Raw genomic sequence first — 23,513 nt, 5'->3', positions numbered from 1 at the left:
GAGTTTCTCAGACAAACAAAAACTTAAGACAGTCATGACTACTAATACAGCCCTGCAGGAAATATTAAAGGTGATTCCTTGAGTGTAAAGGAAAGAACAAAACTAACGGTATAAAGGTAGGAAACACAAAGGTAGTGAAAATGAGTATTTCTTTAAAAAAATCAGTCAAGGAACTCACAAAATAAAGGATAAAAAATATAACAACATATACCTAAAATGTGAGGAGGAGTAAAGAATGGGTTCAAACTTAAATGACCATCAACTTAACACAGAGTGCTATATACAGAAGAGATTATATACAAACCTAATGGTAACCATGAAGCAAAAACCACAAATAAATACACAAAGAAATCCAGAGAAAGAAATCCAAATAGATCACCAAAGAAAATCAGCAAACCATAAAAGACAAAAAGAGGGATCAGAGAAAATCTCCAGAAACAAAGATAAAACAAGTAATAAAATGGCAATAGATACATACCTTTGAATGTGAATGGACTTAACATTCCAATCAAAAGACAGAGGGTGTCAGAATGAATTTAAAAACAAGGCCCATCTATATGCTGCCTACAAAAGACTCATTTTAGATGTAAAGACACCTTTAGATTTAGAAACATATATCATGCAAATGGGTGTCAAAAAAAGCTGGAGCAGCAAAGGTTATGTCTGACAAAGTAGATTTTTTTGTACTTGTGTTATTTTTATCCTACTTAGGTGTCAGGCCTCATATAATGCTTTTGAGTGTGTTCCCTCTATTCTACTATTTGTAAAATTTTGATAAAGATTGTAATTATTTTTTGAAATGTCTGCTAGAATTCTCCAATGAAACCATGTAGTCTTGGGCTTTTTTGTGCTGGGAGATTTTTGAGTCCTAAGTCAGCTTTCATTCTTGTTATTGGTCAAAGATGATTTCCCATATCTTAGATTCAAGATTTATGACTGAATCCCGGTAACTTGTGCCTTTTTAGGAATTATCTGTTTTTTTTTTTCTAACTGATCTGATTTGTTAGTATATAAATGTTTATAGTAATCTCATCTCACTATGTATTTCTGTTATATCTGTTGCACTGTTTTTGCTTCCATTTCTCATTTTGGTTTTTGAGTCGTCTTTTTTCCTCCATTAATGTAGTTAAAGCACTGTCAAATTTATTTTTTGGAAAAACTGGTCCTTACTTTCAATGTTATGTTATTGTTTACTCTGGTTTCTATTTTATTTATTTCTGATTTTTCTTTGTTATTTCCATCCTCTACTAATTTTTCAGCTACCTTTCTTCTTTTCCTAGTTTCTTATGGCATCAAGTTGTTTTTATCTTAATACTAGCATTTAAATACTAGCATTTCTTAATACTAGCATTAAATTTATATAGCATAAATTTCACTCAAACATCTACTTTTGCTGCATCCCATGGGTTTTAGAATATTATGTTTTCTTTTTCTTTTGTTTTGAGACATATTTTTATTTGCCATGTGATTTATTTGGCCCACTGCTTGTGTAGGAGTCTGTTTTTAATATTTACTAAATACTTAATATTTTTAAAAAGGGAAAGCTATCATGAAAATTAAAATGATAATGACTGGTCCAAAAAAAAGACAGTTTGAGACAGTTTCTGTTACTTGAAGCTGAGGACAATCTAACCAATATAATTTCTACACATAGAGGAGGCAATCAGATGTTTTAATTTGAATCAAAATGTATCTTTATGAGCTTATCTACAAAAATCTTCATCATGCTTCCAAAAGTTAAAAAATATACTATTAATCTCTTCCAGTCCCATCCATGTTGCTACAAAAATTGGGACTGGAAGAGATTATGCTGAGTGAAATAAGTCAAGCAGAGAGAGTCAATTATCATATGGTTTCACTTATTTGTGGAGCATAACAAATAGCCTGGAGGACAAGGGGAGTTAGATAGGAGACGGGAGTTGGGGGAAATTGGAAGGGGAGGTGAACCATGAGAGACTATGAACTCTGAAAAACAATCTGAGGGGTTTGAAGCGGCGAGGGTTGGGAGGCTGGGGGAACCAGGTGGTGGGTATTAGAGAGGGCACGGATTGCATGGAGCACTGGGTGTGGTGCAAAAACAATGAATACGGTTATGCTGAAAATTAATTAATTAATTAATTAATTTTTAAAATATATATATATATATTATTATCTAGAGATGAGTTAACAGTTTCTGGCAAACCCTGACTTTCATTTGATGTTACAGTCATCTACTTTGAAGTGACAAAGGGGTCTAATTTTATTATAAACAAGTTGAATTATGCCCTAGAGAACAAAATCAGGAATTCTGAGTAAAAGAATATGATTTTAACAGTTAAGTGATGAGTTGAGAAGCAACTGCAGAAAAAAGAGAAGTTTGTGCAATCTCACTGGATGCTTGCTTTGTTAGTAATATTCTTCAATGCCAAGATTCAACCTAAATGTTAAATAATCACATATGATATTAAACTGCTTTCGTGAAGCTCCTTTCGTCTAACATATTCATAATTTCTTTGAGGGATCATTAGATACTATCTCATTCATCTTTACTCCATCCTTACGATTATTCTTATTGTACAGATTGATAACCTGATCTTTGTGTGGTCAATGGTAGTACCTGGTCTAAAACTATTCTTTGGCAAGGAAGAAAAATAAGCAAGCAAGGTTGTCTATTGCAGAGTGAAAGCAATGATTCTAGCTGCCTAGAGTGGAACTAGAATCAACAATGTAAAAGTACCAGGAGTCGGTTTCAATTCACAATAGAAAAGTTTTCCTACCAAGTAAAGCTCCAACAATGGAATTGGCTGCTCCAAGGTTCTTGAATTTAACTTCTCATCATTACAAATTTGAGAGCTACATCTGTCAGGAATGCAACAGAAAGGGGGCGCCTGGGTGGCTCAGTCATTAAGCATCTGCCTTTGGCTCAGGTCATGATCCCAGGGTTCTGGGATCCAGCCCTGCATCCATCAGGCTCCGATTGACGGGAAGCCTGCTCCTCCCTCTTCCACTCCCCCATTTGCATTCCTTCTCTCACTGTATCTCTCTCTGTCAAATAAATAAATAAAACGTTTTAAAAAAAGAAAGTTAATGATTATATACGATTCTACTCTCAAATACTATAACTGAGAGGCATGACACCCTAGTGAATACTAGATGTACAAAAAAATGGGTAAAATTATTAAATAGGTAGACATTCCAGAAAATAAATTCCTGTCTCCTTAATAATCATGACTGCAGGCCCAAGAAGGTAATCTGGGCACCAGTTCTTCTACATATTATTTATCCATTAAGCTAGCAATCCTGTGAAAGGACCAGAGATGACCCTCCTACTTTCCTGGAAAAATGAGGAGATAGAAAGTTTTAGCACACCCCTTCTAAGTACTGCTGACTAATGAGATAAGTGTAAGGCAGTTATTTTTGAGAGTCTGAAATCAATACTGATTTATTTTACCATTGGAATCCTATTACACTCACCTCTCTGGACTGCTCACTTACTTTCTCCCCCTCTCTGGCTTGTCTGTCAATCTTCTCAATGTTTAGTATGTACCCACTTATTGTGTTTGGTGGCTGCATCACTGTTTGGCTGGACAGCAGCTAAAATCAACCCTGGGTGCCTAAGTCCAAAAACAGTATCTACGCATTAGGGCAATAGTTCTTTGTCTATTTCATTCTGTGGACCTGTTTTGGTGAGGTAGGTTTTTTGGGCTCATATTTACTCACTCATCAATCTGGGAATAACTCTTCTCATTAATGTTCTTTACCTACCCTATCCCATGTTTTTTTGCTCTATTTGTTTACATTCTACGTCCAATCATGTACTCTTCTAATCAAAAGCTATTATAAGGCGGTGAGGGAAATCTTAACATCATGACATGACAAAGAACTCATTAATTAGCCATTACAGCACTTATCACACTGTGTTTCGTTAGTATTCTTCGTTTTTCTCCATTAAACTGTGAACTTCAGGGAAAGAACTGTGGCTTTATCTTCATATCCTCACTGCCACATTCAGTGTTTGGCACAGAGTAAGTTTTCAATGTATAACTCAAATGAACAAAATTACCAAAATGCTCACTATCAATATGTTCAAAGTGAGTATATAATAATCTGGACAATATAATTTTACATTTGATCAAGTCAGTTGACCAACATAATATGCCTGGAAAAACCACAATGCCTTTTTTTTTTTAAAAAGAAGGATAAAGCACTGCTCAGTTCTGTTTTACATACTTGCTTAGATATTTTAGTTTGTTTGATCACATTGTAAGAGTGAGTTTGTTAAAAATTGGCTAAGTCACACTGAGTTATTTTACTATGAAAAACACGAAGGTTAAGGATTACATAACCACTTATGGTTATAAAATACACGTACTTAGGTAAGTGTGTAAAATTCAAACTTCTAAATAATCTCAAACTTTGAAAATAAGAGTGTTTATCGGGCACTGTCTGGAGATAAATTAGGAGTATCAGCAGACTTGAGTGAAGGCTAGAAATGAAAAGGATCAAAAATAATGTAGATACAATAAGTAACATAAATTCATTCTATGCCTTTTTATTTTTATATTTTGTGAGTTTTTAAATAATAGCATCGCATTTTATTGTTACATAAGGAATGTGTGTTTATATGAAAAATTTAAATGCACCACTAAAAAACATAAAAATCACCTGTAGAACTATCAAATAAAAATATATAATTAGAGGTGCCCAGGTGGTTCAGTCAGTTGACTATCTGCCTTCGGCACAGGTCATGATCTCAAGGTTCTGGGATGGAGCCCTGCATCAGGCTCCCTGCTCAGTGGAGTCTGCTTCTTCCTCTCCATTTGCACCTCCCCCTGACTTATACTCTCTCTCTGTCTCAAATAAGCAACTAAAATAAAAAATAAAAATAATTATAATTAGCAATTTGGTGATGGCTTTCTAGTCTTCTTTTATTGAGTATAACTAATTTATTTTAATAGCTGCATTAAGGTGAAGAGCTAAGATGGTGGCATAGTAGGAGGACCCTAGGCTCATTTCATCCCTCAAACATGACCTGATAATTATCCAGTCATTCTAAATACCCCAGAAATCAAGCTGAAGACTGAAAGAATAAATTTCACAATTAAAGGGGGGTGGGGAAGCCACACTGAAGAAGGCAGGAAGTATAGAGATGTGGTTTGGAACTGAAATGGATCACAGGTGATGTGGAGGGGAGGGAGCCATGGTCATGGAGAAAGGCAAGAGAGAGGAACAAATGGGAATGCATAAGGAGAACACTTCCCCAAAGTCATTGACTGGGAAAATGAGAGGGGCTGATTTTCCTGAGTTCTTACAACCAGCATGGCTTAAAGCCTGGAATTTTAAAGGTCAGTGTGCTTGGTTGAGGTAAAACCCTAAAGGTGCTGCTAGGTCATAAATCAGGCCTCAACAAGTACAAAAAGACTGAATGGGATTTATTCCTGGGCTGTAAGCATAGTTTAATATTCACAAATCAATCAACATGATATACCACATCAATATAAGAAAGGATAAGAACCATATGATCCCCTCAATGGATGCAAAACGAACATTTCACAAAGTACAACAGCCATGTCATGATAAAAACCCACAACAAAGTAAGTTTAGACAGAACAGGCCTCAACATAATAAAGGCCATATATGAAAGAGCCACAGCTAATATCACCCTTCATGCAGAAAAACTGAGAGCTTTTCCTCTACAGTCAGGAACAAGACAGAGATGTCCACTCTCACCACTATTCTTTAACATAACACAGCAATCAGACAACATAAAGAAATAAAGGGCACCTAAATGGGCAAGGGAGAAGTCACTTTCACTATTTGTAGAAGACATACTACTCTCTATAAAAAACCTGAAAGACTCCACCAAAAAATTGCTAAAACTGATACAAGAATTCAGCAATGTCACAGGAAACAAAATCAATATACAGAAATCTATTGCATTTCTATCATAATTAAGGGGTCCATCCATCAAGAAGAATGAACAATTGTAAAAATTTATGCCCCCAACTTGCAAGCACCTAAATGTATGCATCAATAAATAATAAACATAAAGAGGGACACCTCAGTCATTAAGCATCTGCTTTCAGCTCAGGTCATGATCCCAGGGTCCTGGAATGGAGCTCCCATCAGGCTCCCTACTCAGCAGGGGGCCTACTTCTCCCTCTCCCACTCCCCCTGCTTATGTTTTCTCTCTTGCTGTGCCTCTCCCTCTCAAGTAAATAAAAATCTTAAAAAATAATAATAATAATAATAAACATACAGAAACTCATTGATATTAATACAGTAATAGTAGGGGACTTTAACACCCCACTCACATCAATGGACAGATCATCTAAGCAGAAAATCAACAAGGAAACAATGGCTTTGAATGACACAGTGGACCAAATGGATTTAACAAATATATTCAGAACATTCCATCCTAAAACAGCAGAATACACATTCTTTTCAAGTATGCATGGAACATTCTCCAGAATAGATCACATAACAGCCACACAAAAAAGCCTCAACAAATTCAAGAAGACTAAAGTTGTACCATGCACCTTTTCTACTACAACACTATGAAACTAGAAGTCAATCACAAGAAAAAAAAAATCCAGAAAGACCACAAATACATGGAGATTAAACAACATGCTACTAAAGAATGAATGAGTCAAACAGGAAATAAAAGAAGAAATTTTTAAAAACATGGAAATCAATGCAAAAATAAAAGAAAATGGTCCAAACACAATGGTCCAAAACTTTTGGGATGTAGTAAAAGCAGTCATAAGGAAGTATACAGAATTACAGATCTACCTCAAGAAGCAAGAAAAATCTCAAATACACAACCTAAAGAGGCTAGAAAAAGAGCAACAAAGATATCCTAAAACCAGCAGAAGGAAGGAAATAATAAAGATTAGAGCAGAAATAAACAACATAGAAACTAAAAGAACAATTTGATCTGTTGATCAAAGAAAATAAGCAGCTGGTTCTCTGAAGAAAAAGTCAACAAAATACATAAACCTCTAGACAGATGTATCAAGAAAAAAAAAGAAAGGATTCAAGTAAATCACAAATGAAAGAGAAGAAATAATACCACAGAAACACAATCATAAGAGATTATTATGAAAAACTATATGCCAACAAATTGGACAACCTGGAAGAAATGGATAAACTCCTAGAAACATAAACTACCAAAACTGAAACAGGAAGAAACAGAAAATTTGAACAGACCAACAATCAGCAAAGAAATTGAATCAGTAATCAAAAAAACCCCAACAAACAAAAAGATGGCTTCACAGGCAAATTCTACCACACATTTCAAGAAGACTTAATACCTATTCTTCTCAAACTATTCCAAAAAATGAAAAAGGAACAAAAACTGCGAAATTCATTCCATGAGGCCAGCATTACCATGATACCAAAACCAAATAAAGACACCACTAAAAAAATGTACAGGCCAATATTCCTGATGGACATGGATGCAAAAATTCTCAACAAAATACTAGCAAGATGAATTCAACAGTACATTAAAAAGATCATTCACCACAATCAAGTAAGACTTATTCGTGGATTGTAGGTAGGTTCAATATTTGCAAATCAATCAACATGATACATCACATCACTAAAAGAAAGGAGAAGAACCATATGATCATATGATCATCAATACATGGGGAAAAAAGCATTTGACAAAGTACAACATCCATTCCTGATACAAACCCTCAACAAAGTAGGTTTAGAGGGAACTTACTTCAGTATAATAAAGGCCATATATGAAAAACCCACAGCTAGTATCATCCTCAATGGAGAAAAACTGAGAGCCTTTCACTAAGGTCAGGAACCAGACAAGGATATCCACTCTCACCACTTTTATTCAACAAAGTACTGGAAGTCCTAGTCACAGCTATCAGACAATAAGAAATAAAAGGCATCTAAATCAGTAAGAAAGAAGAAAATTTGCACTATTTGCAGATGACATGATACTATATATAGGAAACCTGGAAGACTCTACCAAAAACCTGCTAGAACTGATATACAAATTCAGTAAATTTGCAGGATATGAAATCAAAGTACAGAAATCTATTGCATTTCTATACACCAATAATGAAGCTGCAGAACAAGAAATTAAGAAAACAATCCCATGTACAACTGCACCCAAAATAACAAGATACCTAGGAATAAACCTAACCAAAGAGATGAAAGAGGTAAAACATTGATAAAAGAAATTGATGACAATACAAAGAATGCTCATGAACTGGAAGAACCATTATTGTTAAAATGTCCATACTACCCAAAGCAATCTACAGATCTAATGCAATCCCTATCAAAATAACAAGAGAATTTTTCACAGAGCTAGAGCAAATCATCCTAATATTTGTATGGAACCACAAAAGACCCCGAAGAGCCAAAGCAATCTTGACATGGGTTGGGGGGACAAAGCTGGATGTATCAAGCTCCCAAATTTCAAACTATACTACAAAGCTATAGTATTCAAAACAGTAGGACACTGGCACAAAAACAGATACATGGATCAATGAAGTAAAATAGAGAACCCAGGAATAAACCCACTTGTATGGTCAAAATTCAATGACAAAAGAGGCAAGAATTTACAGTAGGGAAAAGACCATCTCTTTTCAATAAATGGTGTTGAGAAAACCAGACAACAACAGGCAAAAGAATGAAAGTAGACCACTTTTTACACCATATACAAATATAAACCAAATAGATTAAAGAACTTGAAACCATAAAACTCCTAAAATAAAATACAGGCAGTAAACTCTTGGACATTAGTCTTGGCATTATTTTTCTGGATCTATCTCCTCAGGCAAAGTGAAAAAAAAAGCAAAAATAAACAACTGGTACTAGATCAAACTAAAAAGTTTTGGCATGGCAAAAGAAGCCATCAATAGAACAAAGGCAATCTGCTAAATGGGAAAAGATACCTGCCAATGACATATCTGATAATGGGTTGATATACAAAATTTATAAAGAATTCATACAAACCAAGACTCCTGGGTGGTGCAGTTGGTTAAGTGTCCAATTCTTGGTTTCGGCTCAGCTCATGATCTCAAGGTCATGAGATTGAGCCCTGTATCAGGCTCTGCACTCAGTGGGGAGTCTGCTTGAGATATTTTCTCTCCCTTTCTCTCTCTGAAATAAATAAATCTTTAAAAGGTAAGAATTCATACAACTCAGTGGCAAAAAAAAATCAGATTAAAAAATATATACCAAGGGGAAAAGAGTTTCCTCAAAAAATTAAACATAGAAATATCATATGAGCCACCAATTCCACTTCTGGGTATTTATCCAAAGAAAACAAAAACACTAATTCAAAAAGATGTATGTGTCCCTATGTTTATTGAAGCATTATTTATGGTAGCCATGATATGGAAGCAATCTAATGTTCATCAATAGATAAATGGACAAAGAAAATGTAGTGTACATATACACAACAGACTATTACTCACCCATAAATAAGAGTAAAGTCTTGCCATCTGTGACAACATGGATGGACCTAAAGAGTATTATGCTAAGTAAACTAAGACAGAGAAAGACAATTACCATATAATTTCACTTACATGTGGAATATTATTTTAAAAAAACCAGAAACAGAGTCATAAATACAGAGAACAAATTGGTGGTTGCCAAAGGGGAAGGGTTGGGAGGGATGAGTAAAATAGGTGAAGAAGATTAAGAGGTACAAACTTCCAGCACAAAATAAGTAACTGGGATGTAAAGTACAGCATAGGGAATATAGCCAATAACATTGTAATAACTATGTATGGTAACAGATGGTAACTAGATTTGTCATGTTGATCATTTCATAATGTTTAAAAATATCTAATCACTACATTGTGTACCTGAAACTAATACTGTATGTCAACTCTACCTTAATTTTTAGAATACTATAAAAAATAAAAGAATACTTCTGGGAGGGAAGGAACAGAGTAAGAGGGAGAAAGAGAATCTTAAGCAGGCTCCACACCCAATGCAGAGAGCCCAATGCAGGGCTTGATCTCACAACCCCGAGATCAGGGCCAAAGCTGAACTCAAAAGTCGGATGCTCAACTGACTGAGCCACCTAGGTGCCCCAAAACAAAAGAATATTGATATCTTGTCCAAATACAAACTATATTTTTCTCATCTATGTTCATATTCAAGCATAGATGTAAATATAAAGTTTGACATATTCCATTCAGTCTATAAACTTTGACCCAAGAAAATGAAAAGATCTTATCTGCTAAGTATACATACATCTTGTACACAATACCGCTTAAAATTAAAAAAAGGAACATGATTTCTTACCTGGGCTATTGAAGCTTTCATAATGAAGTTTTGTCCACTTTTAAGTTCTCTCAAAATATATAAAAGCACCTAATGAGACTTTTTTACTGTACTGAAATGGAAGGAATACTCTCCATAAAACATGTGCCTTACATGATGCTTATTATTGTTACTGGCCATAGAAAAGGTGTTAAAAACGTTGGCCTGCTGTAAACTTGCTTTCAAAATGCGGGACAAGGAAAATGTCCTTTAATTGAGGATGAGAATGGCGAAAGGATTACAGTAAAACAGAGATGTATATGCTGTCTCTCTAAAACTGCTTGGTAATCTTTGAAGAGGCCATATGGAGACTTGAAAAGAACTAACTGCGTCTAAGCTGCCTGATGTTATGTCTAGGCTACAACAAAAACTCATACAGGAAAAAAAAAAAAGACTCAGTTTTTGGAAATAAGACTACTTCAGAACAACAACAAAAACTCGCCAGAAAGGCACCCAAGTTAAACAGGACTCTCATTTCGTTACTAAAATTTTAACTTACTTGGAATCTAACTTCAATTTCATAAGTTGAAATTACCTCTGTGCTTTAAACCCTTTTTCCCTGAGGGGGTTAAAAAAAAGGTTTAATTTATGATGACATCTAATGTGCTTTGGAATGTTAAAAAGTGGTGAACATATTAGTTATGGACAGCCCATAGGATGAATGTATAGATGCAAAGGGCCTAACTGACTGACAAATAGCTGGTCTACCAAGACCAGCCTCTAGTACTAAGTGAATAGACATTTCCGGAGAACTGAAAACTAACTCCTACATATGTAAAAACCTGCTATTCCTGTAAGTACTACTGAGGAATATTACATTCTCAAACACTTTTTTTTGAAAGGTGTTTAGGTTTATGGCACCACCACATCACTTCTCGGCCTTTTGGCTAAGATCAAGTGTAGGTTTATGGCACCACACTGGACTGACACCAAGAATCAGTCTAATGTGGGCTCAATAAGACCAGAGATGCATATCAAAGTGAATATTATGTTAGACTATATGCAGTTTTACCACTACATAAAAGAAAACAAGGATGTCCTAATGGCTGCAGGCAGTTCAGAGAAATATTATTGGAAAAGAAACAGAAAGAGTAAAAATATCCTACTGTACCATGGAGTCAAAAAAACCATTTTGTTGTTATTTTTCACTAAATATGGGCTACAGATATGTCTAAATCATCATACATATTGTGTCTACATTCCCCTTTTTAAATGTCCTACATTTATGTATACTAAGAATATACACTACAACTTATAAAATTTAAATATTCAAGAACTAAATTGCTGTAATGGGATAGAAATGTACAAAGTACTTAGTCCTACTATTCATACTAATTGTTTAACTGTTAACTAGTCCTACTGTTTTGTTTAAATAATAGCATGTAACAGAAAAATAATACAGAGAAACATAATTTTAAATAACACTTATTTTCATATTTTTATTTAAAGTAATAACACTTCTGCACAATTACTTATTACATATTATAGGTCTTTTCATCTAGTATAGCTGTGTCCTTTGTTGGCGTTCTAAAGGTTGGTCACCCCAACAGTATAGTACCATTTGGATGGGGGAACAAATTTTAAAAAGGTGATATTTGTAAATTACATAGACAAGATACTGGTAAACTGTGGTGCCTTCTATGAAAGATAAATTAGTGGGTGGAATAAGCCAGAGGGGGTTTCTTTTTATTTTCTACATGTATTTTTTAGAACTTTGTACCTTGTGCATGTACTACTTAGTCCAAAGGGAGAAAATCATTATTAGTCTTACACAATAATTGCTCAAAGTGAGCTGAGAAAGGTGTTTGCAGGAAGGTTCAGGGTTCAGGGTTCCCAAGAGAAACAATGTGTTAAAGAACACGTGGTTCTTGGGGCTGCTGCCCAAAATTCAAGATGGCTGCCTGGTGGATGACTGATTCAGATAACCCTGATGAGGTAAGCTGGTGCCCCAAACTGAAAGGTCTGCTAAACCCCTGAAATCAGTACAAATTTGTTTTGTGAAGAAAGCCATTAGAAGGTTTTAAAGAAAGGAATATAATTATGTGATTTACGACTAAGAGATCCCTTTGGTTGTGTGAAGAATGTAGGGTAGCCCTATTACAAGGACCTATTTCTATAGTCTTGCGTGAGTACGGCTGTTGGTTTGGACTGTTCGAGTGGTAGCACTGAATGAGGATGCGGAGGCACAGACTGACATGGCGTGACTTTGGGAGGTGGCCCTAATTAGACCTGCTATAGAATGAGTGTGGATTGCGGGGAGGGGGTCTGCATAACATGGATAACTGCTGTTTCTGGTCTGGGTAGCTCAGAGTGCCTCTTCCTGGGACGGAGAACACTAGGGCATTGTTGGATTGTGGAGGAATAAGAAAGCATACTTTAAGGGACACTTTAAGCCAGAGATGCTTAACTGATGTACTTTTTTTTTTTTTAAGTCACTCAGGTTATTGTGTGGAGACTGGGGAGAGGAGGGCATCTGTGAGGCAAAGTGACAGCCCTTGGAGGGCCTCAGCAGGGACAGAAAGGAAACTACTCAGGGCCAAGGGACAAGGCTGGAGAGGCTCTAGCAGAGAATCTTGCAGGCCCACAAAGACTTTAAGCTTTTCATCAGTATGAAATGGGAGACAATAGCAGGGCTTCGAGTATAATGAGAGCTGACCAAAGGCCTGCTGTGTGGAGAGCAGGCTATACGGTAGAGTTGCCAGATTACTCAAGAAAAATACAGAATGCCAAGTTAAACTTAAATGTGAGATCAACCACAAATAATTTTGTAGGTAAGTATAGCCCATGTAATACTGGAGATAGACTTTAGCTAAAAATGTATTCGTCGTGGATCTGACAAATTTAACTGGGTGTGTCCCCCCTCCCAACCCTATCACAGGGGCAGGTGGAGGGAGCCCCTGCGGGCATTGCAGGGAAATGGAAAGGGCCAGAGTAGCAGCAGCGAAGGTGTGAGGAGGGGTCCCAGAAAAGACAAAGGTGACCCATTTGGTACATTTTCCCGGAGAACTGCTCTAGAAAAATGAGCTTCTTGGCTGTTCCAAGTGTTGGCCGAGGGTTCCTCAGGGAAGACTCACCTGTCTGTTCCAATCCTCCTGATCCCGCGCTCCACCCATAGCCCTGCTACCCTCAAACGCCATCCGGTAGAGTAGCAGCTTAAAAGTAGCAGCCCGCCGGCCCGGCGCTGTAACCCCGCCTTCCACACCCCGCAGGGGTGGAGCCTGAGCGAGGAGCCGGCGAGAAGCCCTCTCTCCCCGGATGACGAGGGGCAGGATAACATGGAGTCCGGCAAGATGGCGCCTCCTAAGAACGCTCCGAAAGATGCCTTGGTAAGTGCGAAGGATGAAAGGCGGGCAGGATAGGCACGGCTAGGGTCTCGGAGGCAGGCCCTGGCGGAGGGCTTCAGGACGGGCTCGCACGCCCGCTTCAGCCCAATCGGGGCGACCAGGAGGAGTGGGATACGGGGGTGCCCTGGACCCCAGGGCACTTCTCTCGTAACCCCGGCAGACCCGCTTAGGGGGTGGCTTAAGGCCTGCCGGAGTGCTTAGTCCAGCCACCCAGCTTTGTCTCCTGGGCCTTGGGCCCCAGATGCTTTGTCGTCTCGCCAGGTCTGTGAGTCCTGACTCTCGCGTCCAATATCTGCTGCGAGCTTCCCCCATTGCCGCATCGGAAAATGACAACCAGCTGTAGCCTCTCCTCTCTTTTCTTGGGGAAAGCCAACCCGAACCTTTTTGTTCTCTCTGCCCCCGCCCCCCCCCCCGCCACACCCGCCACCCCCGCCAAAAAATAAAGTTTCAGCAGAGGTTAGTTAGGATGGCTTTTGGTGTGACCCTTACACTGGAGAGGAAAAGTATGGAGCCCAGAGAAGGGGGAACTTTTATCATAAATACTACCTTTGGTCCAGTCTTGATTTCCAGTACCTAGATTATGCATCTGGCATTTTTATTCGAATCCACAGGTGATGGCACAAATCCTGAAGGATATGGGAATTACGGAGTATGAACCAAGGGTTATAAATCAAATGTTGGAATTTGCTTTCCGTAAGTTAACAAAACAAAAATTTGCCTAACTTGTGAATTTGAAAACACTGTTTTATCTTAAGAACATTTTCAACTAAATTGCTTGAACAGTATCACAGAATGCAGCCTAAAGCAGTAAGAGAGCTCAAGCTAAGGGTATTTATACCGTGCTATCTGTTTAAAATTGGCCATGTAGAATAGGACAATTAGATACTAGAAGCAAAATTCATAAACTTTCTAGAAGTTAGTAGAACCTCCCGTTAAGAAAAGTGACCTTAAATATTAAGCTGTTTTAATGCTTCATAATGTTTTGTTCTTAAAGGATATGTGACTACAATTCTGGATGATGCAAAAATTTATTCAAGCCATGCTAAGAAACCTAATGTTGATGCAGATGATGTGAGACTGGCAATCCAGTGTCGGGCTGATCAGTCTTTTACTTCTCCTCCTCCGAGAGATGTGAGCAAACTTATTTGAAGTTCATTTTACATAAAATTTCTTACATTGTAGTTCTAATAAGGACTTTTTTTTTTAGTTTTTACTCGATATTGCAAGGCAGAAAAATCAAACCCCTTTACCACTGATTAAGCCATATGCAGGACCCAGACTGCCACCTGACAGATACTGCTTAACAGCTCCAAACTACAGGCTGAAGTCCTTAATTAAAAAGGTAAGAATTTCTGGTCAGCTCAGTTTTTTTAAAAGGTGAGATGTGTTAGGGGAATTTGTAAAATGCATAGTCCTGTAGATGGATTAGTAGGTTAAAGACTAAGATGATTTACTAGGATTTTTTACATGTATAGCCTTGAAAATACCATGTCTGCAATTAGCTACTTCGTTAAAATACAAGGTGCAAGATTTTTAGAGCGAAAAGGAACTTTAGTGTTCATCTAACTCAACAATTAATTTTCCCATCAGGGAACTAATCCTCAGTTCACCTATGGAATTAGTGGCAAATCTGGTACTGATTCCCAGGCCTCCTTAACTCCCAGTATTTACGTTGCGTGCCTATAGGAGTAACGTTGTTAACATTACGTTACAAAGAAAAATATTAATAAAAAAAGTGCTTCATTGATCGAAAAAGGCTAAGAGCTGCAAGCAAGCATTTATTCACACTGTAAATCAGACCCAAGAAACCCGTATCATAACCTCTTGGCACCTGTCACTAGGAACTGCACAATCTTAGGTTAACTCCCAGTATTTACATATTTTTCAGTTGTTTGTGGCACCTGGTAACAGAGTAAATGGTATATCATGAGGAATTGGACTCGCTTTCTGAAATATGACCTAAGGCTCTCCCACCAATGAAAAAGTTTTCCCCACATTCAGCCAGCTGCCTTTGTTGTCTGACATTCTGCCGTAAGAGAGTATCTTTCTTTTTAGGTTAAGATATTAACTAGTTAAGATTAAAAATCATAAAGGATATTAGCTGTCATCCCCAAGTTAAGACTCTACCCTAAACCTAAAAATTTTATGTTTGTGTGCTCATATCCATGTTTCTGTAGAAATATGTATGTTTGTGAAGACCCTAGTTTAAATGTTGGATTTAGAACACTAATGGAACAAAAACAGTACATTCTTGCCAAGGGTTATCCATTAATAACTCACATCCACAATCTTAACTTCATTCCTGTTAAGTTTAAGGGTCAGATCTAAACATTAAAAGTCGTTTTTTAAATCCCCTAGGGACCTAACCAGGGAAGACTAGTACCGCGGTTAAGTGTTGGTGCTGTTAGTAGCAGACCTTCCACTCCTACTGTAGGTAAGTGAGAGAAGGAAATGCCTTTTCTGTCTGGTGAAGTGCCTCAGCACTTGGTCTTGAACTATAATCCAAGTCAAAAGCTGAGTCAGAAATTCCCAAATGTGTGTTGATATTGATACATTTACTCGTCCTCTAGTAAAACTATAAATATGTATTTTTATCAGATTTCAAAATGAGAAAGCCACGAGTATCTTATCCCAAATGAGTACAGAATTAGACATTATACCCAGCATTGTTGTTGGTATAAACTAGGTACCAAAAACCATTCAAGCTGTGTTTTTTTCTGCCTTCTATACAAATCAAGTTTCCAAACACTCATGGCAATAGCCTGCTTGTTATGAGAAATTAATTTGAGTAAGCTGGCAAGAGAATGCAACCAAAAAAAAGAAGTTTAAAATGTACAAAAAGTTTAAGTATTTCAAAGAAAAAAATCATTGTTTTTAATACTAATTTTTTCAAAAGATTAACTCTATTGCCCCTTCAAGCTGTCTCCTGTGCCCTTTGTGACAGGTCTCTATCATTCTTTTGAGTATTTGTTTCCTGGCACAAGATGCTCTAAGCTCCCCTTAATTTTCCTTACCCCAGCCCTACCAGCCACTTCTCCTAAGAGCCCTGGTTCCTTTTAAAGAAGAATGGTATTTAGAAACCATTATGGGTTTTTTTTTAATGTTATTGTTTAGGGAATATGGAAAACAAAATGGATTTAGATTTCCTGACGTTTTTGGTCCTATTATTCCTGCCAGATTTCTTTCATAATCAAAGTATTTTCAGAAAGAATCCTTCTCTTTGACATGTTTTGTTTTGGGGTTTTTTTTTGTTTTTGTTTTTGTTTTGGCTCTTTTGGCTTACAACTTGAGTCCTACAAATGTCATATAGCTCTAATGTAAGCAGCATTTGATTTTTTGCAGTGTGTAGAAAATCTCTTCATATTCTCATGTCAACATTCTAAAACCAACCTGGTATAGTATTAGTTGTACACTTCTAATTTACCCGCATGTTATCTTTGTGGACAGAAATTTGCATATATAATTTGTGTGACTTTGGTCATATACTGTTTATCTGCAGATTCATACTACTTCAGCAAATACCAGTTTTTTAAAAAACTCTAGGCTGTGGTAAACCATTACACATGTTGACAAGTAAACCAATTTTAGTTGTCAGTTGTGATTTTTATCCCAGTTAGACATTTACTATGCGTATTTTAGAGATTTTTTTTTAAATCTATAATGAGGGAGCTGCTGAAATCTAGCATTAAAGATAGTAGTTTTAACCTTAAAAAAATGAATTTTATAAAGCATTCGAGATCTGAGCATCTGCTGTGTTCAATTTTAAAGATGAAAGTACATACTTACTTAAATGTCAACAAATCCTTGCAGTAATGGCCAAGAAAACATCTACCTATTGTGAATTCCCTTGACAAAATAAAATACAGAGTATTGTTTCACTAACCTTGACCTAATTCTTTAAACTGACCCTTAATGCATCAGAAGTGCCTAGGAATCAAGATATGTTAGAGTAAGGCCTCACCTCCTGAGCTGGGGAGAGAAAGCACTAAAGCCAGATTCCTGGGTACCTGTGAGCTTTCTTCCCCCATTTAAGCTTTCTCTGTCCCTAGGAAGGATAGTTGTACTTTTTTTCGGCAGATCTTCCCTGGGCAGACTGCTGGTTCCAGGGGAAAGGGATGTATGGAAAGCCTGTATCCCCAAAGGAAAAACTAGAACAGACATGTTTCCATAAATGCATTTTTTTTTTTTTTTTTTTTTTTTTTTTTTTTTTTTAAAGATTTTTATTTATTTGACAGACAGATCACAAGTAGGCAGAGAGGCAGGCAGAGAGAGAGAGGAGGAGGAGGCAGGCTCCCTGCTGAGCAGAGAGCCCGATGCGAGGCTCGATCCCAGGACCCTGGGATCATGACCTGAGCCGAAGGCAGAGGCTTTAACCACTGAGCCACCCAGGCGCCCCAATAAATGCATTTTTTAAGAGAGCTATGATATCTGTGTATGTCTTTGAGTCTTGCAGAATTCATTCATTAAGCAGAAATTTGTTGTGTGCCTATTAGGAGTTAAGGAACAAAAACCATATGCTCATATGGATAAAAAAGTGTCAGCCAAGGCTTGTAATTTAGTGAACAGGGTAAGATACTGATAAAGGCTTCTATGACAAGGGAATTTCAGAGGCAGGCAATGACTTCTGAGCAAATCAAGGGAATTATATAAAATGCGTGGTATCTGAGTTCTACCTGGAACTAAGATGGGGGAGTGGACTAAATTATCTCCAACATCCCTTTTTGCTTAAAAAAATACTTGGTACCCACATGGGTACCGTAAGTGGGTATATTTTGATAGGCTTTTGTTAGATATATGTTGATTTAGCTTCACAAGCCTAGTAGACATCTTCTAATTCTCATAAAAGACAGAGATTAAAAGTGCCATTTAACATAATACCAAACTTGGGTCTTTATTCTGCTAGCTTAGACACTTAATTTCACAACTTCATACAGCTAAAATTCAGTGTCAGATGCTGTTTGAAGAGCTTTACAGAAATTATTTTAATTTTCACAACAATCCAAGTAACAGGTACTGTTATCCCATTTAACAGGTGAGAAAACTTAAGTACTAAAAGATTAAGTAACTTTCCCAAAGACATCCAGCTAGTAGGCGATAAAGCCCAGATTCAAACTCAAGTAGGTAGGCTCCAGAGCCTACATTCTTTACCACTATGCTATCCTGAACTTTTAGCATCTAATTTATTGAGCTTGTACTTTGCTTATTTTGGATGTTTTTTTTCTCACCTTTCATCAGTTCCCTGTACTTTGAAGGTAGTTTCTAATAAGCTAAGGAGTGCAGAATATAAACTCATATAATGGAAGTCATGTAACTAACATGGTCTGTTAATTACAACCACAGCAACCCCGCAAACAGCGTCTGTCCCAAATAAAGCTGTACCTCCAGTGTCAGTGACAAGCCAAAGATACACAGTGCAGATTCCACCCTCTCAGTCCACACCTGTCAAATCAGGTAACATGATGGGCATGGCATGGGGGGATTTGAAAGTGGTTCTTTTGTAAGTTTTTTTTAATTTTAAAATTTGAGAGTAACTTGTGATTATAGAACAGTCTGTATTCCTACAGCAAGAGTTGTTTTAATTGCATCCCAGAAGATGGCAATCATGTTCCACATCAGGGTTCTTCAAAAGGGTCAATGAGCCCACTACTAAAATTGTATGAAATTTTACATATATGTAATGTTTTGGGAGGGGAACAGTATTCAGTATGACCATCAGATTCTCAAAGAACACTGAATTAAAATAAGCTGGGGTCCACAAATCTAAAGCATCTGCAAGGAAAAGCACTTAAGGTTAAAGCTCAAGAAAATAACAGTGTACACCAGACAAAAATTATACCTTTACTCACTTCATGGAAGGAGTAAAGATGGAATTATAAGTAGAACTGTTATAGCATAGTTTATTACTGCATGTATTTCATTTTACATCTTGTAACACCTAACTGTACATAGTAAACTACTTACCTAAAATATTGGCATATTAAGGGAAATGTGATTCCTGACCCTGAACATGTGCCTTTAGTATGTTCCATGGTTGAGTCCCATGCACTGCTTCCCATGGCTAAGTACTAACTAAAATTTTAGGTAGTTAAAAAAAAACTTTAATGTGTCTAGATACTATTTTAAGTACTTTAAAGTACTAAAAAAACTTTATTCAACTTTTAATGCAGCATAAATACCCAAGTTCTATGATGTGGTTGCAATTCATGCTATTAATTATCAGAATCATAGTTAGCCTTGTTGAATACTATTTACCATGTTTCTGATTTTGGGTGATTCAGTTTGAGAGTGTTTTCTCCTGTTTACAGTTCCTGCAACAACTGCAGTTCAGAATGTTCTGATTAATCCTTCAATAATTGGGCCCAAAAATATTCTTATTACCAACATGGTTTCATCACAGAACATGCCCAATGAATCAAACCCATTGAAGAGAAAACATGAAGATGATGATGATAATGATACTATGTAGGGAGTACAATCAAGATATATTTCAGAAGTGTAATTGGTTTGGAGCCCACTGTACTGAACTAGAATATTCTCTATCTTCTCAAGTTTTATCTTAGAAAACTTAAATGTAGATGTATTTTTCCTATTAGCTTAAACTGTTAATTTTTTTAAATTGTTAGGTATCTTAGGTAACCATACCAATGTTTTCTCATTAGGATTCAAGTAAAAAAGTTGTTTCTTAGTATTTTGATTAATATTATGATTGTTTTCAGTTTCTACAGCCTGATCAGTGGACTAGTCTTTTAACAGCATAATTTCTAATACACATTTAAATACTACTTTCTCTTATAGGGTAAAATAGTCATAATTTTTGTTTTCACCAACTTTTTTGACCAAACCTCTAAATTTAGGAAGTATTTTTTTGGAAAGGATGGATTTTGAAGGGGTTCTGTATTCATTTGGAATATTTGTTTCTTGGTGTTCCCTAACCTCCCATGTCCTCAACCCCATTTCTAGATCCCATTCATTTTCTGTACCACCTCTTCGAAGCCCAGAGGCTTAAATTTCTCCCAAAACTCTCAGAAGGCTAAAACCGGAGTTTTAAAAGTGTAACTCCAGATAGTACAGTTATACAGTTCAGTGTCATTTTCCTATTTTTAAAACCTGCTTTACATGCCTTTGCTGTTTTTCTCTTTATATCAGAGGAGTTGAGTTTTATCCATTGCCTTTTATGCCGAGCTTTACTCTGCCTTTAACACGTAGTTTGGGGTCAGTTACAGTTTATCTTATATTCCAAGTCTGTAATTCTATTTCACGTTTCTAAAGTTAACATTTCTAAATTTAGCAAAGATGATGCTATAGCTTAAAATCTGCCTTGATAAGTATATTTACACTGGATCTAGGCAAAAACCACTGAAGAGCAAGTTTTTTTCTTCCATTCTACCACATACGTATATGCTATGATCACTACTGCTTGAACCCTTCTACTGGTATAATTCATTTTTCTAGCTTGTTGCTGAGGATATCATTTATGAGATGGGAGCAGATCTGGAAGTCCTGTAATGGTTTTTCTTCCTCTAGAAGGCCAACAACAAAAGTCAATATAATGTGACCTGCACTTAGGTATACTATGCGTAGTTTCCCAGTAATGTTACCTTTCCCTATTTTCCATGTGTACACATATAAACATCTTAGTGGGAAAGACTGCAAAGCTTTCAAAAATATAAACAGGCTTTTTGTTTTTAAGTAAGTTTGACATTCAATATAGGAAATTACTTTTGCAGAATTTTCTAAAAAATTTTTCATATCATATCGTAATTTAGAACTTACAGCCAGGGATCCTCAAAACTTAAAAAACAAGAACGTTTCACGCTGGAATGGTGCTTGACACATTGAAAGAGTCCAGGGACAGAAAACACATGTCTCATCACAGTTTGAGTTTTTTGGATAGTAGGAAAAAGGTGTTATCAAACTTACAAAAATGGATCTGATCATCATAGGAGAAAAATGTTCATTATATAGCGTAGGGTATCATTACTTGAATGTTCTCAGGGAAGCAGCATGTCAAAAAGCCTAGGTTCTACTCCTGGCTCCATCATTTACCAACTATGTGACCTTACTTCACCTCTGAGCCTCTTTCTCAGTAATAGGGAAATAACACCGACCTTGCCTACCTCACAGGGATGTTGTGAGGGTTTAATTGGTGTATGTGAAAATTCCCTTCAGAACTGTAAAATGGTTTGTAACTCTAATAAATTGTTAATGTATTTGTCCCAAGATTATTAATAAAAAGTTGAACTTACCATTTATCTTTCATTTTTGATTTAAGGGATTCAAGGAAAATGAGTAAGATCCAGTAATTCTGAGGTACCAAAAGCAATTAAGATTTAATGGGTGACTTAAATCATAAATCAGGGAATTGCCTGCCTTTATTTGGAAGCAGCATGTGACTCACAGTAAAGCAAAGTAAAAGGAGTATGGGTTAAGTCTGTGAAAAACATTACATGCTGTCTTTGCTAAGAATCTGTACATGTAACTGAGGCACTTGCTAGGTCAGCCAGTCTTCAAACGAAGACTGCTTTATCTTGCAGAACTCCCTTCCCTAGTTATGTCTATCTAAAATAGCTTCTAGAATGACTCAAGGCCATTCTTATCCTCCAGCTTCCAGGTGGAATTTTTTTAAAGAGGTCCTGATGGTAAATGTGGGAAGAACATTGTGGTCCCAAGTTCTTACTTTTACAAGTAGGAAACAAGTGTGTTTTACCTGATTATGAATATAGGAATACAGCCAGTATGTTGGGTAAAGAGAAAACATAATGGACACTGATCCTAAGGAGTCCAGAGTAAAGGGAGCACTCAAGAGTTAGGAAAGACAACACTAATCAGAACAGCAGGTACAAAGCAGTGTATAATATACTGCCATATATATTTTAATTCATATGTATATACATACATGGAAATGTTTTTATATGCATTATGGAGCCCTAGACTGAGGGAAACCAGTCTTACAGTGGCGGTTTCTAAAGAGGGAAACTGGTAGCTAGAGGACTGAGGTAGGAGAAAGGTGTCTTCTCATTTTATACCCCTTTCTGACATTTGTATCATGTGCTAGAGGGAAGTTTTAGACGTAAAAAGGAAAACAAGGGAAACAGGGAACACGGAGCTTAACAGACTGAATTAGTCATGACAGAAAGACTGTAATTTCTCTGTACAGTCATACACATCTATTATCTGGAGGTTAAAACTGAATTTGCTACACTTATGCCTGCCTAAGTCTCTGCAGTCTTTTATCAATAATTCTTAATTCTGTATTAAATCAGGAAGCACATCCTTGTACTATTCTAGTTCATGTACTTACAAGTTGTTATAGGTTATCTTTGTCAACTAGGTTGTAAAGGTTGTAAATTCCTTCAGGACATAAATGCTTTCTTAGATTTCCCCCATTATGTCCTAAGCATATCACAGGTATTCAAATGTTGTAATCCCCATTTATTTTCTCAATTAATAACCCAAATAAATGGGGAATGATCCTAGAAGCAGGGTCTAGGAGAAAGTACTTAAAAGGTACAATCAGTGATGGATGGATGACTTGGCAGGTTTATGGTATTTATACAATTCTTTTAATCCCTCTGTACATGTGAAATAATAAAATATTGGGGGAAAGCTAATCAGTAGGGGAAGAAAGTTGATCATTAGTATGCTAGAGTTCTAGCCAGGCTGCGACATTAATTTGCTGGATCTATGGGTAGCACCTCTGGGCCTCCTCTGAAAAGAACAGACTAGAATTCCTGCTTCTCATACCAGGGTACAGTGTACCATTAGGGGTATGCAGAAACATGGTACGTTTTAAAATTGTCTATAATTATGGGGATAGTATTAATTAAAATCCAAATGAATTTTTTTTTTTAAATTCAAGCCTTCAGAATGGTTTTGTTTAAAGCAACCACC

At 36.7% G+C, this 23,513-nt stretch overlaps 1 protein-coding gene across 3 annotated transcripts in view; it reads left to right on the top strand.

The window, feature by feature from the left end:
- Nucleotides 1–13,482: 13,482 nt before the first annotated feature.
- TAF9B (TATA-box binding protein associated factor 9b) overlaps nucleotides 13,483–23,513 on the top strand; it is an 18,329-nt gene continuing 8,298 nt past the window's right edge. The window contains exons 1-7 of one of the 3 annotated variants that reach the window (XM_047715336.1): nucleotides 13,483–13,604; nucleotides 14,234–14,315; nucleotides 14,617–14,753; nucleotides 14,830–14,964; nucleotides 15,981–16,056; nucleotides 18,963–19,073; nucleotides 19,928–20,111. In XM_047715336.1, coding sequence (XP_047571292.1) covers nucleotides 13,554–13,604; nucleotides 14,234–14,315; nucleotides 14,617–14,753; nucleotides 14,830–14,964; nucleotides 15,981–16,056; nucleotides 18,963–19,073; nucleotides 19,928–20,088 — 753 coding nt within the window. In that variant the 5' untranslated portion in view covers nucleotides 13,483–13,553 and the 3' untranslated portion in view covers nucleotides 20,089–20,111. Of the gene's footprint in view, nucleotides 13,605–14,233; nucleotides 14,316–14,616; nucleotides 14,754–14,829; nucleotides 14,965–15,980; nucleotides 16,057–18,962; nucleotides 19,074–19,927; nucleotides 21,868–23,513 lie in introns of those variants that run through there. The other 2 variants (XM_047715335.1, XM_047715338.1) reach the window with 2 other exon arrangements.

Source organism: Lutra lutra, chromosome X (assembly GCF_902655055.1).
Source record: "Lutra lutra chromosome X, mLutLut1.2, whole genome shotgun sequence".
Classification (NCBI taxonomy): domain Eukaryota; kingdom Metazoa; phylum Chordata; class Mammalia; order Carnivora; family Mustelidae; genus Lutra; species Lutra lutra.
The sequence above is the reverse complement of the archived record's forward strand: the minus strand, read 5'-3'. Positions and strand labels throughout refer to the sequence as shown.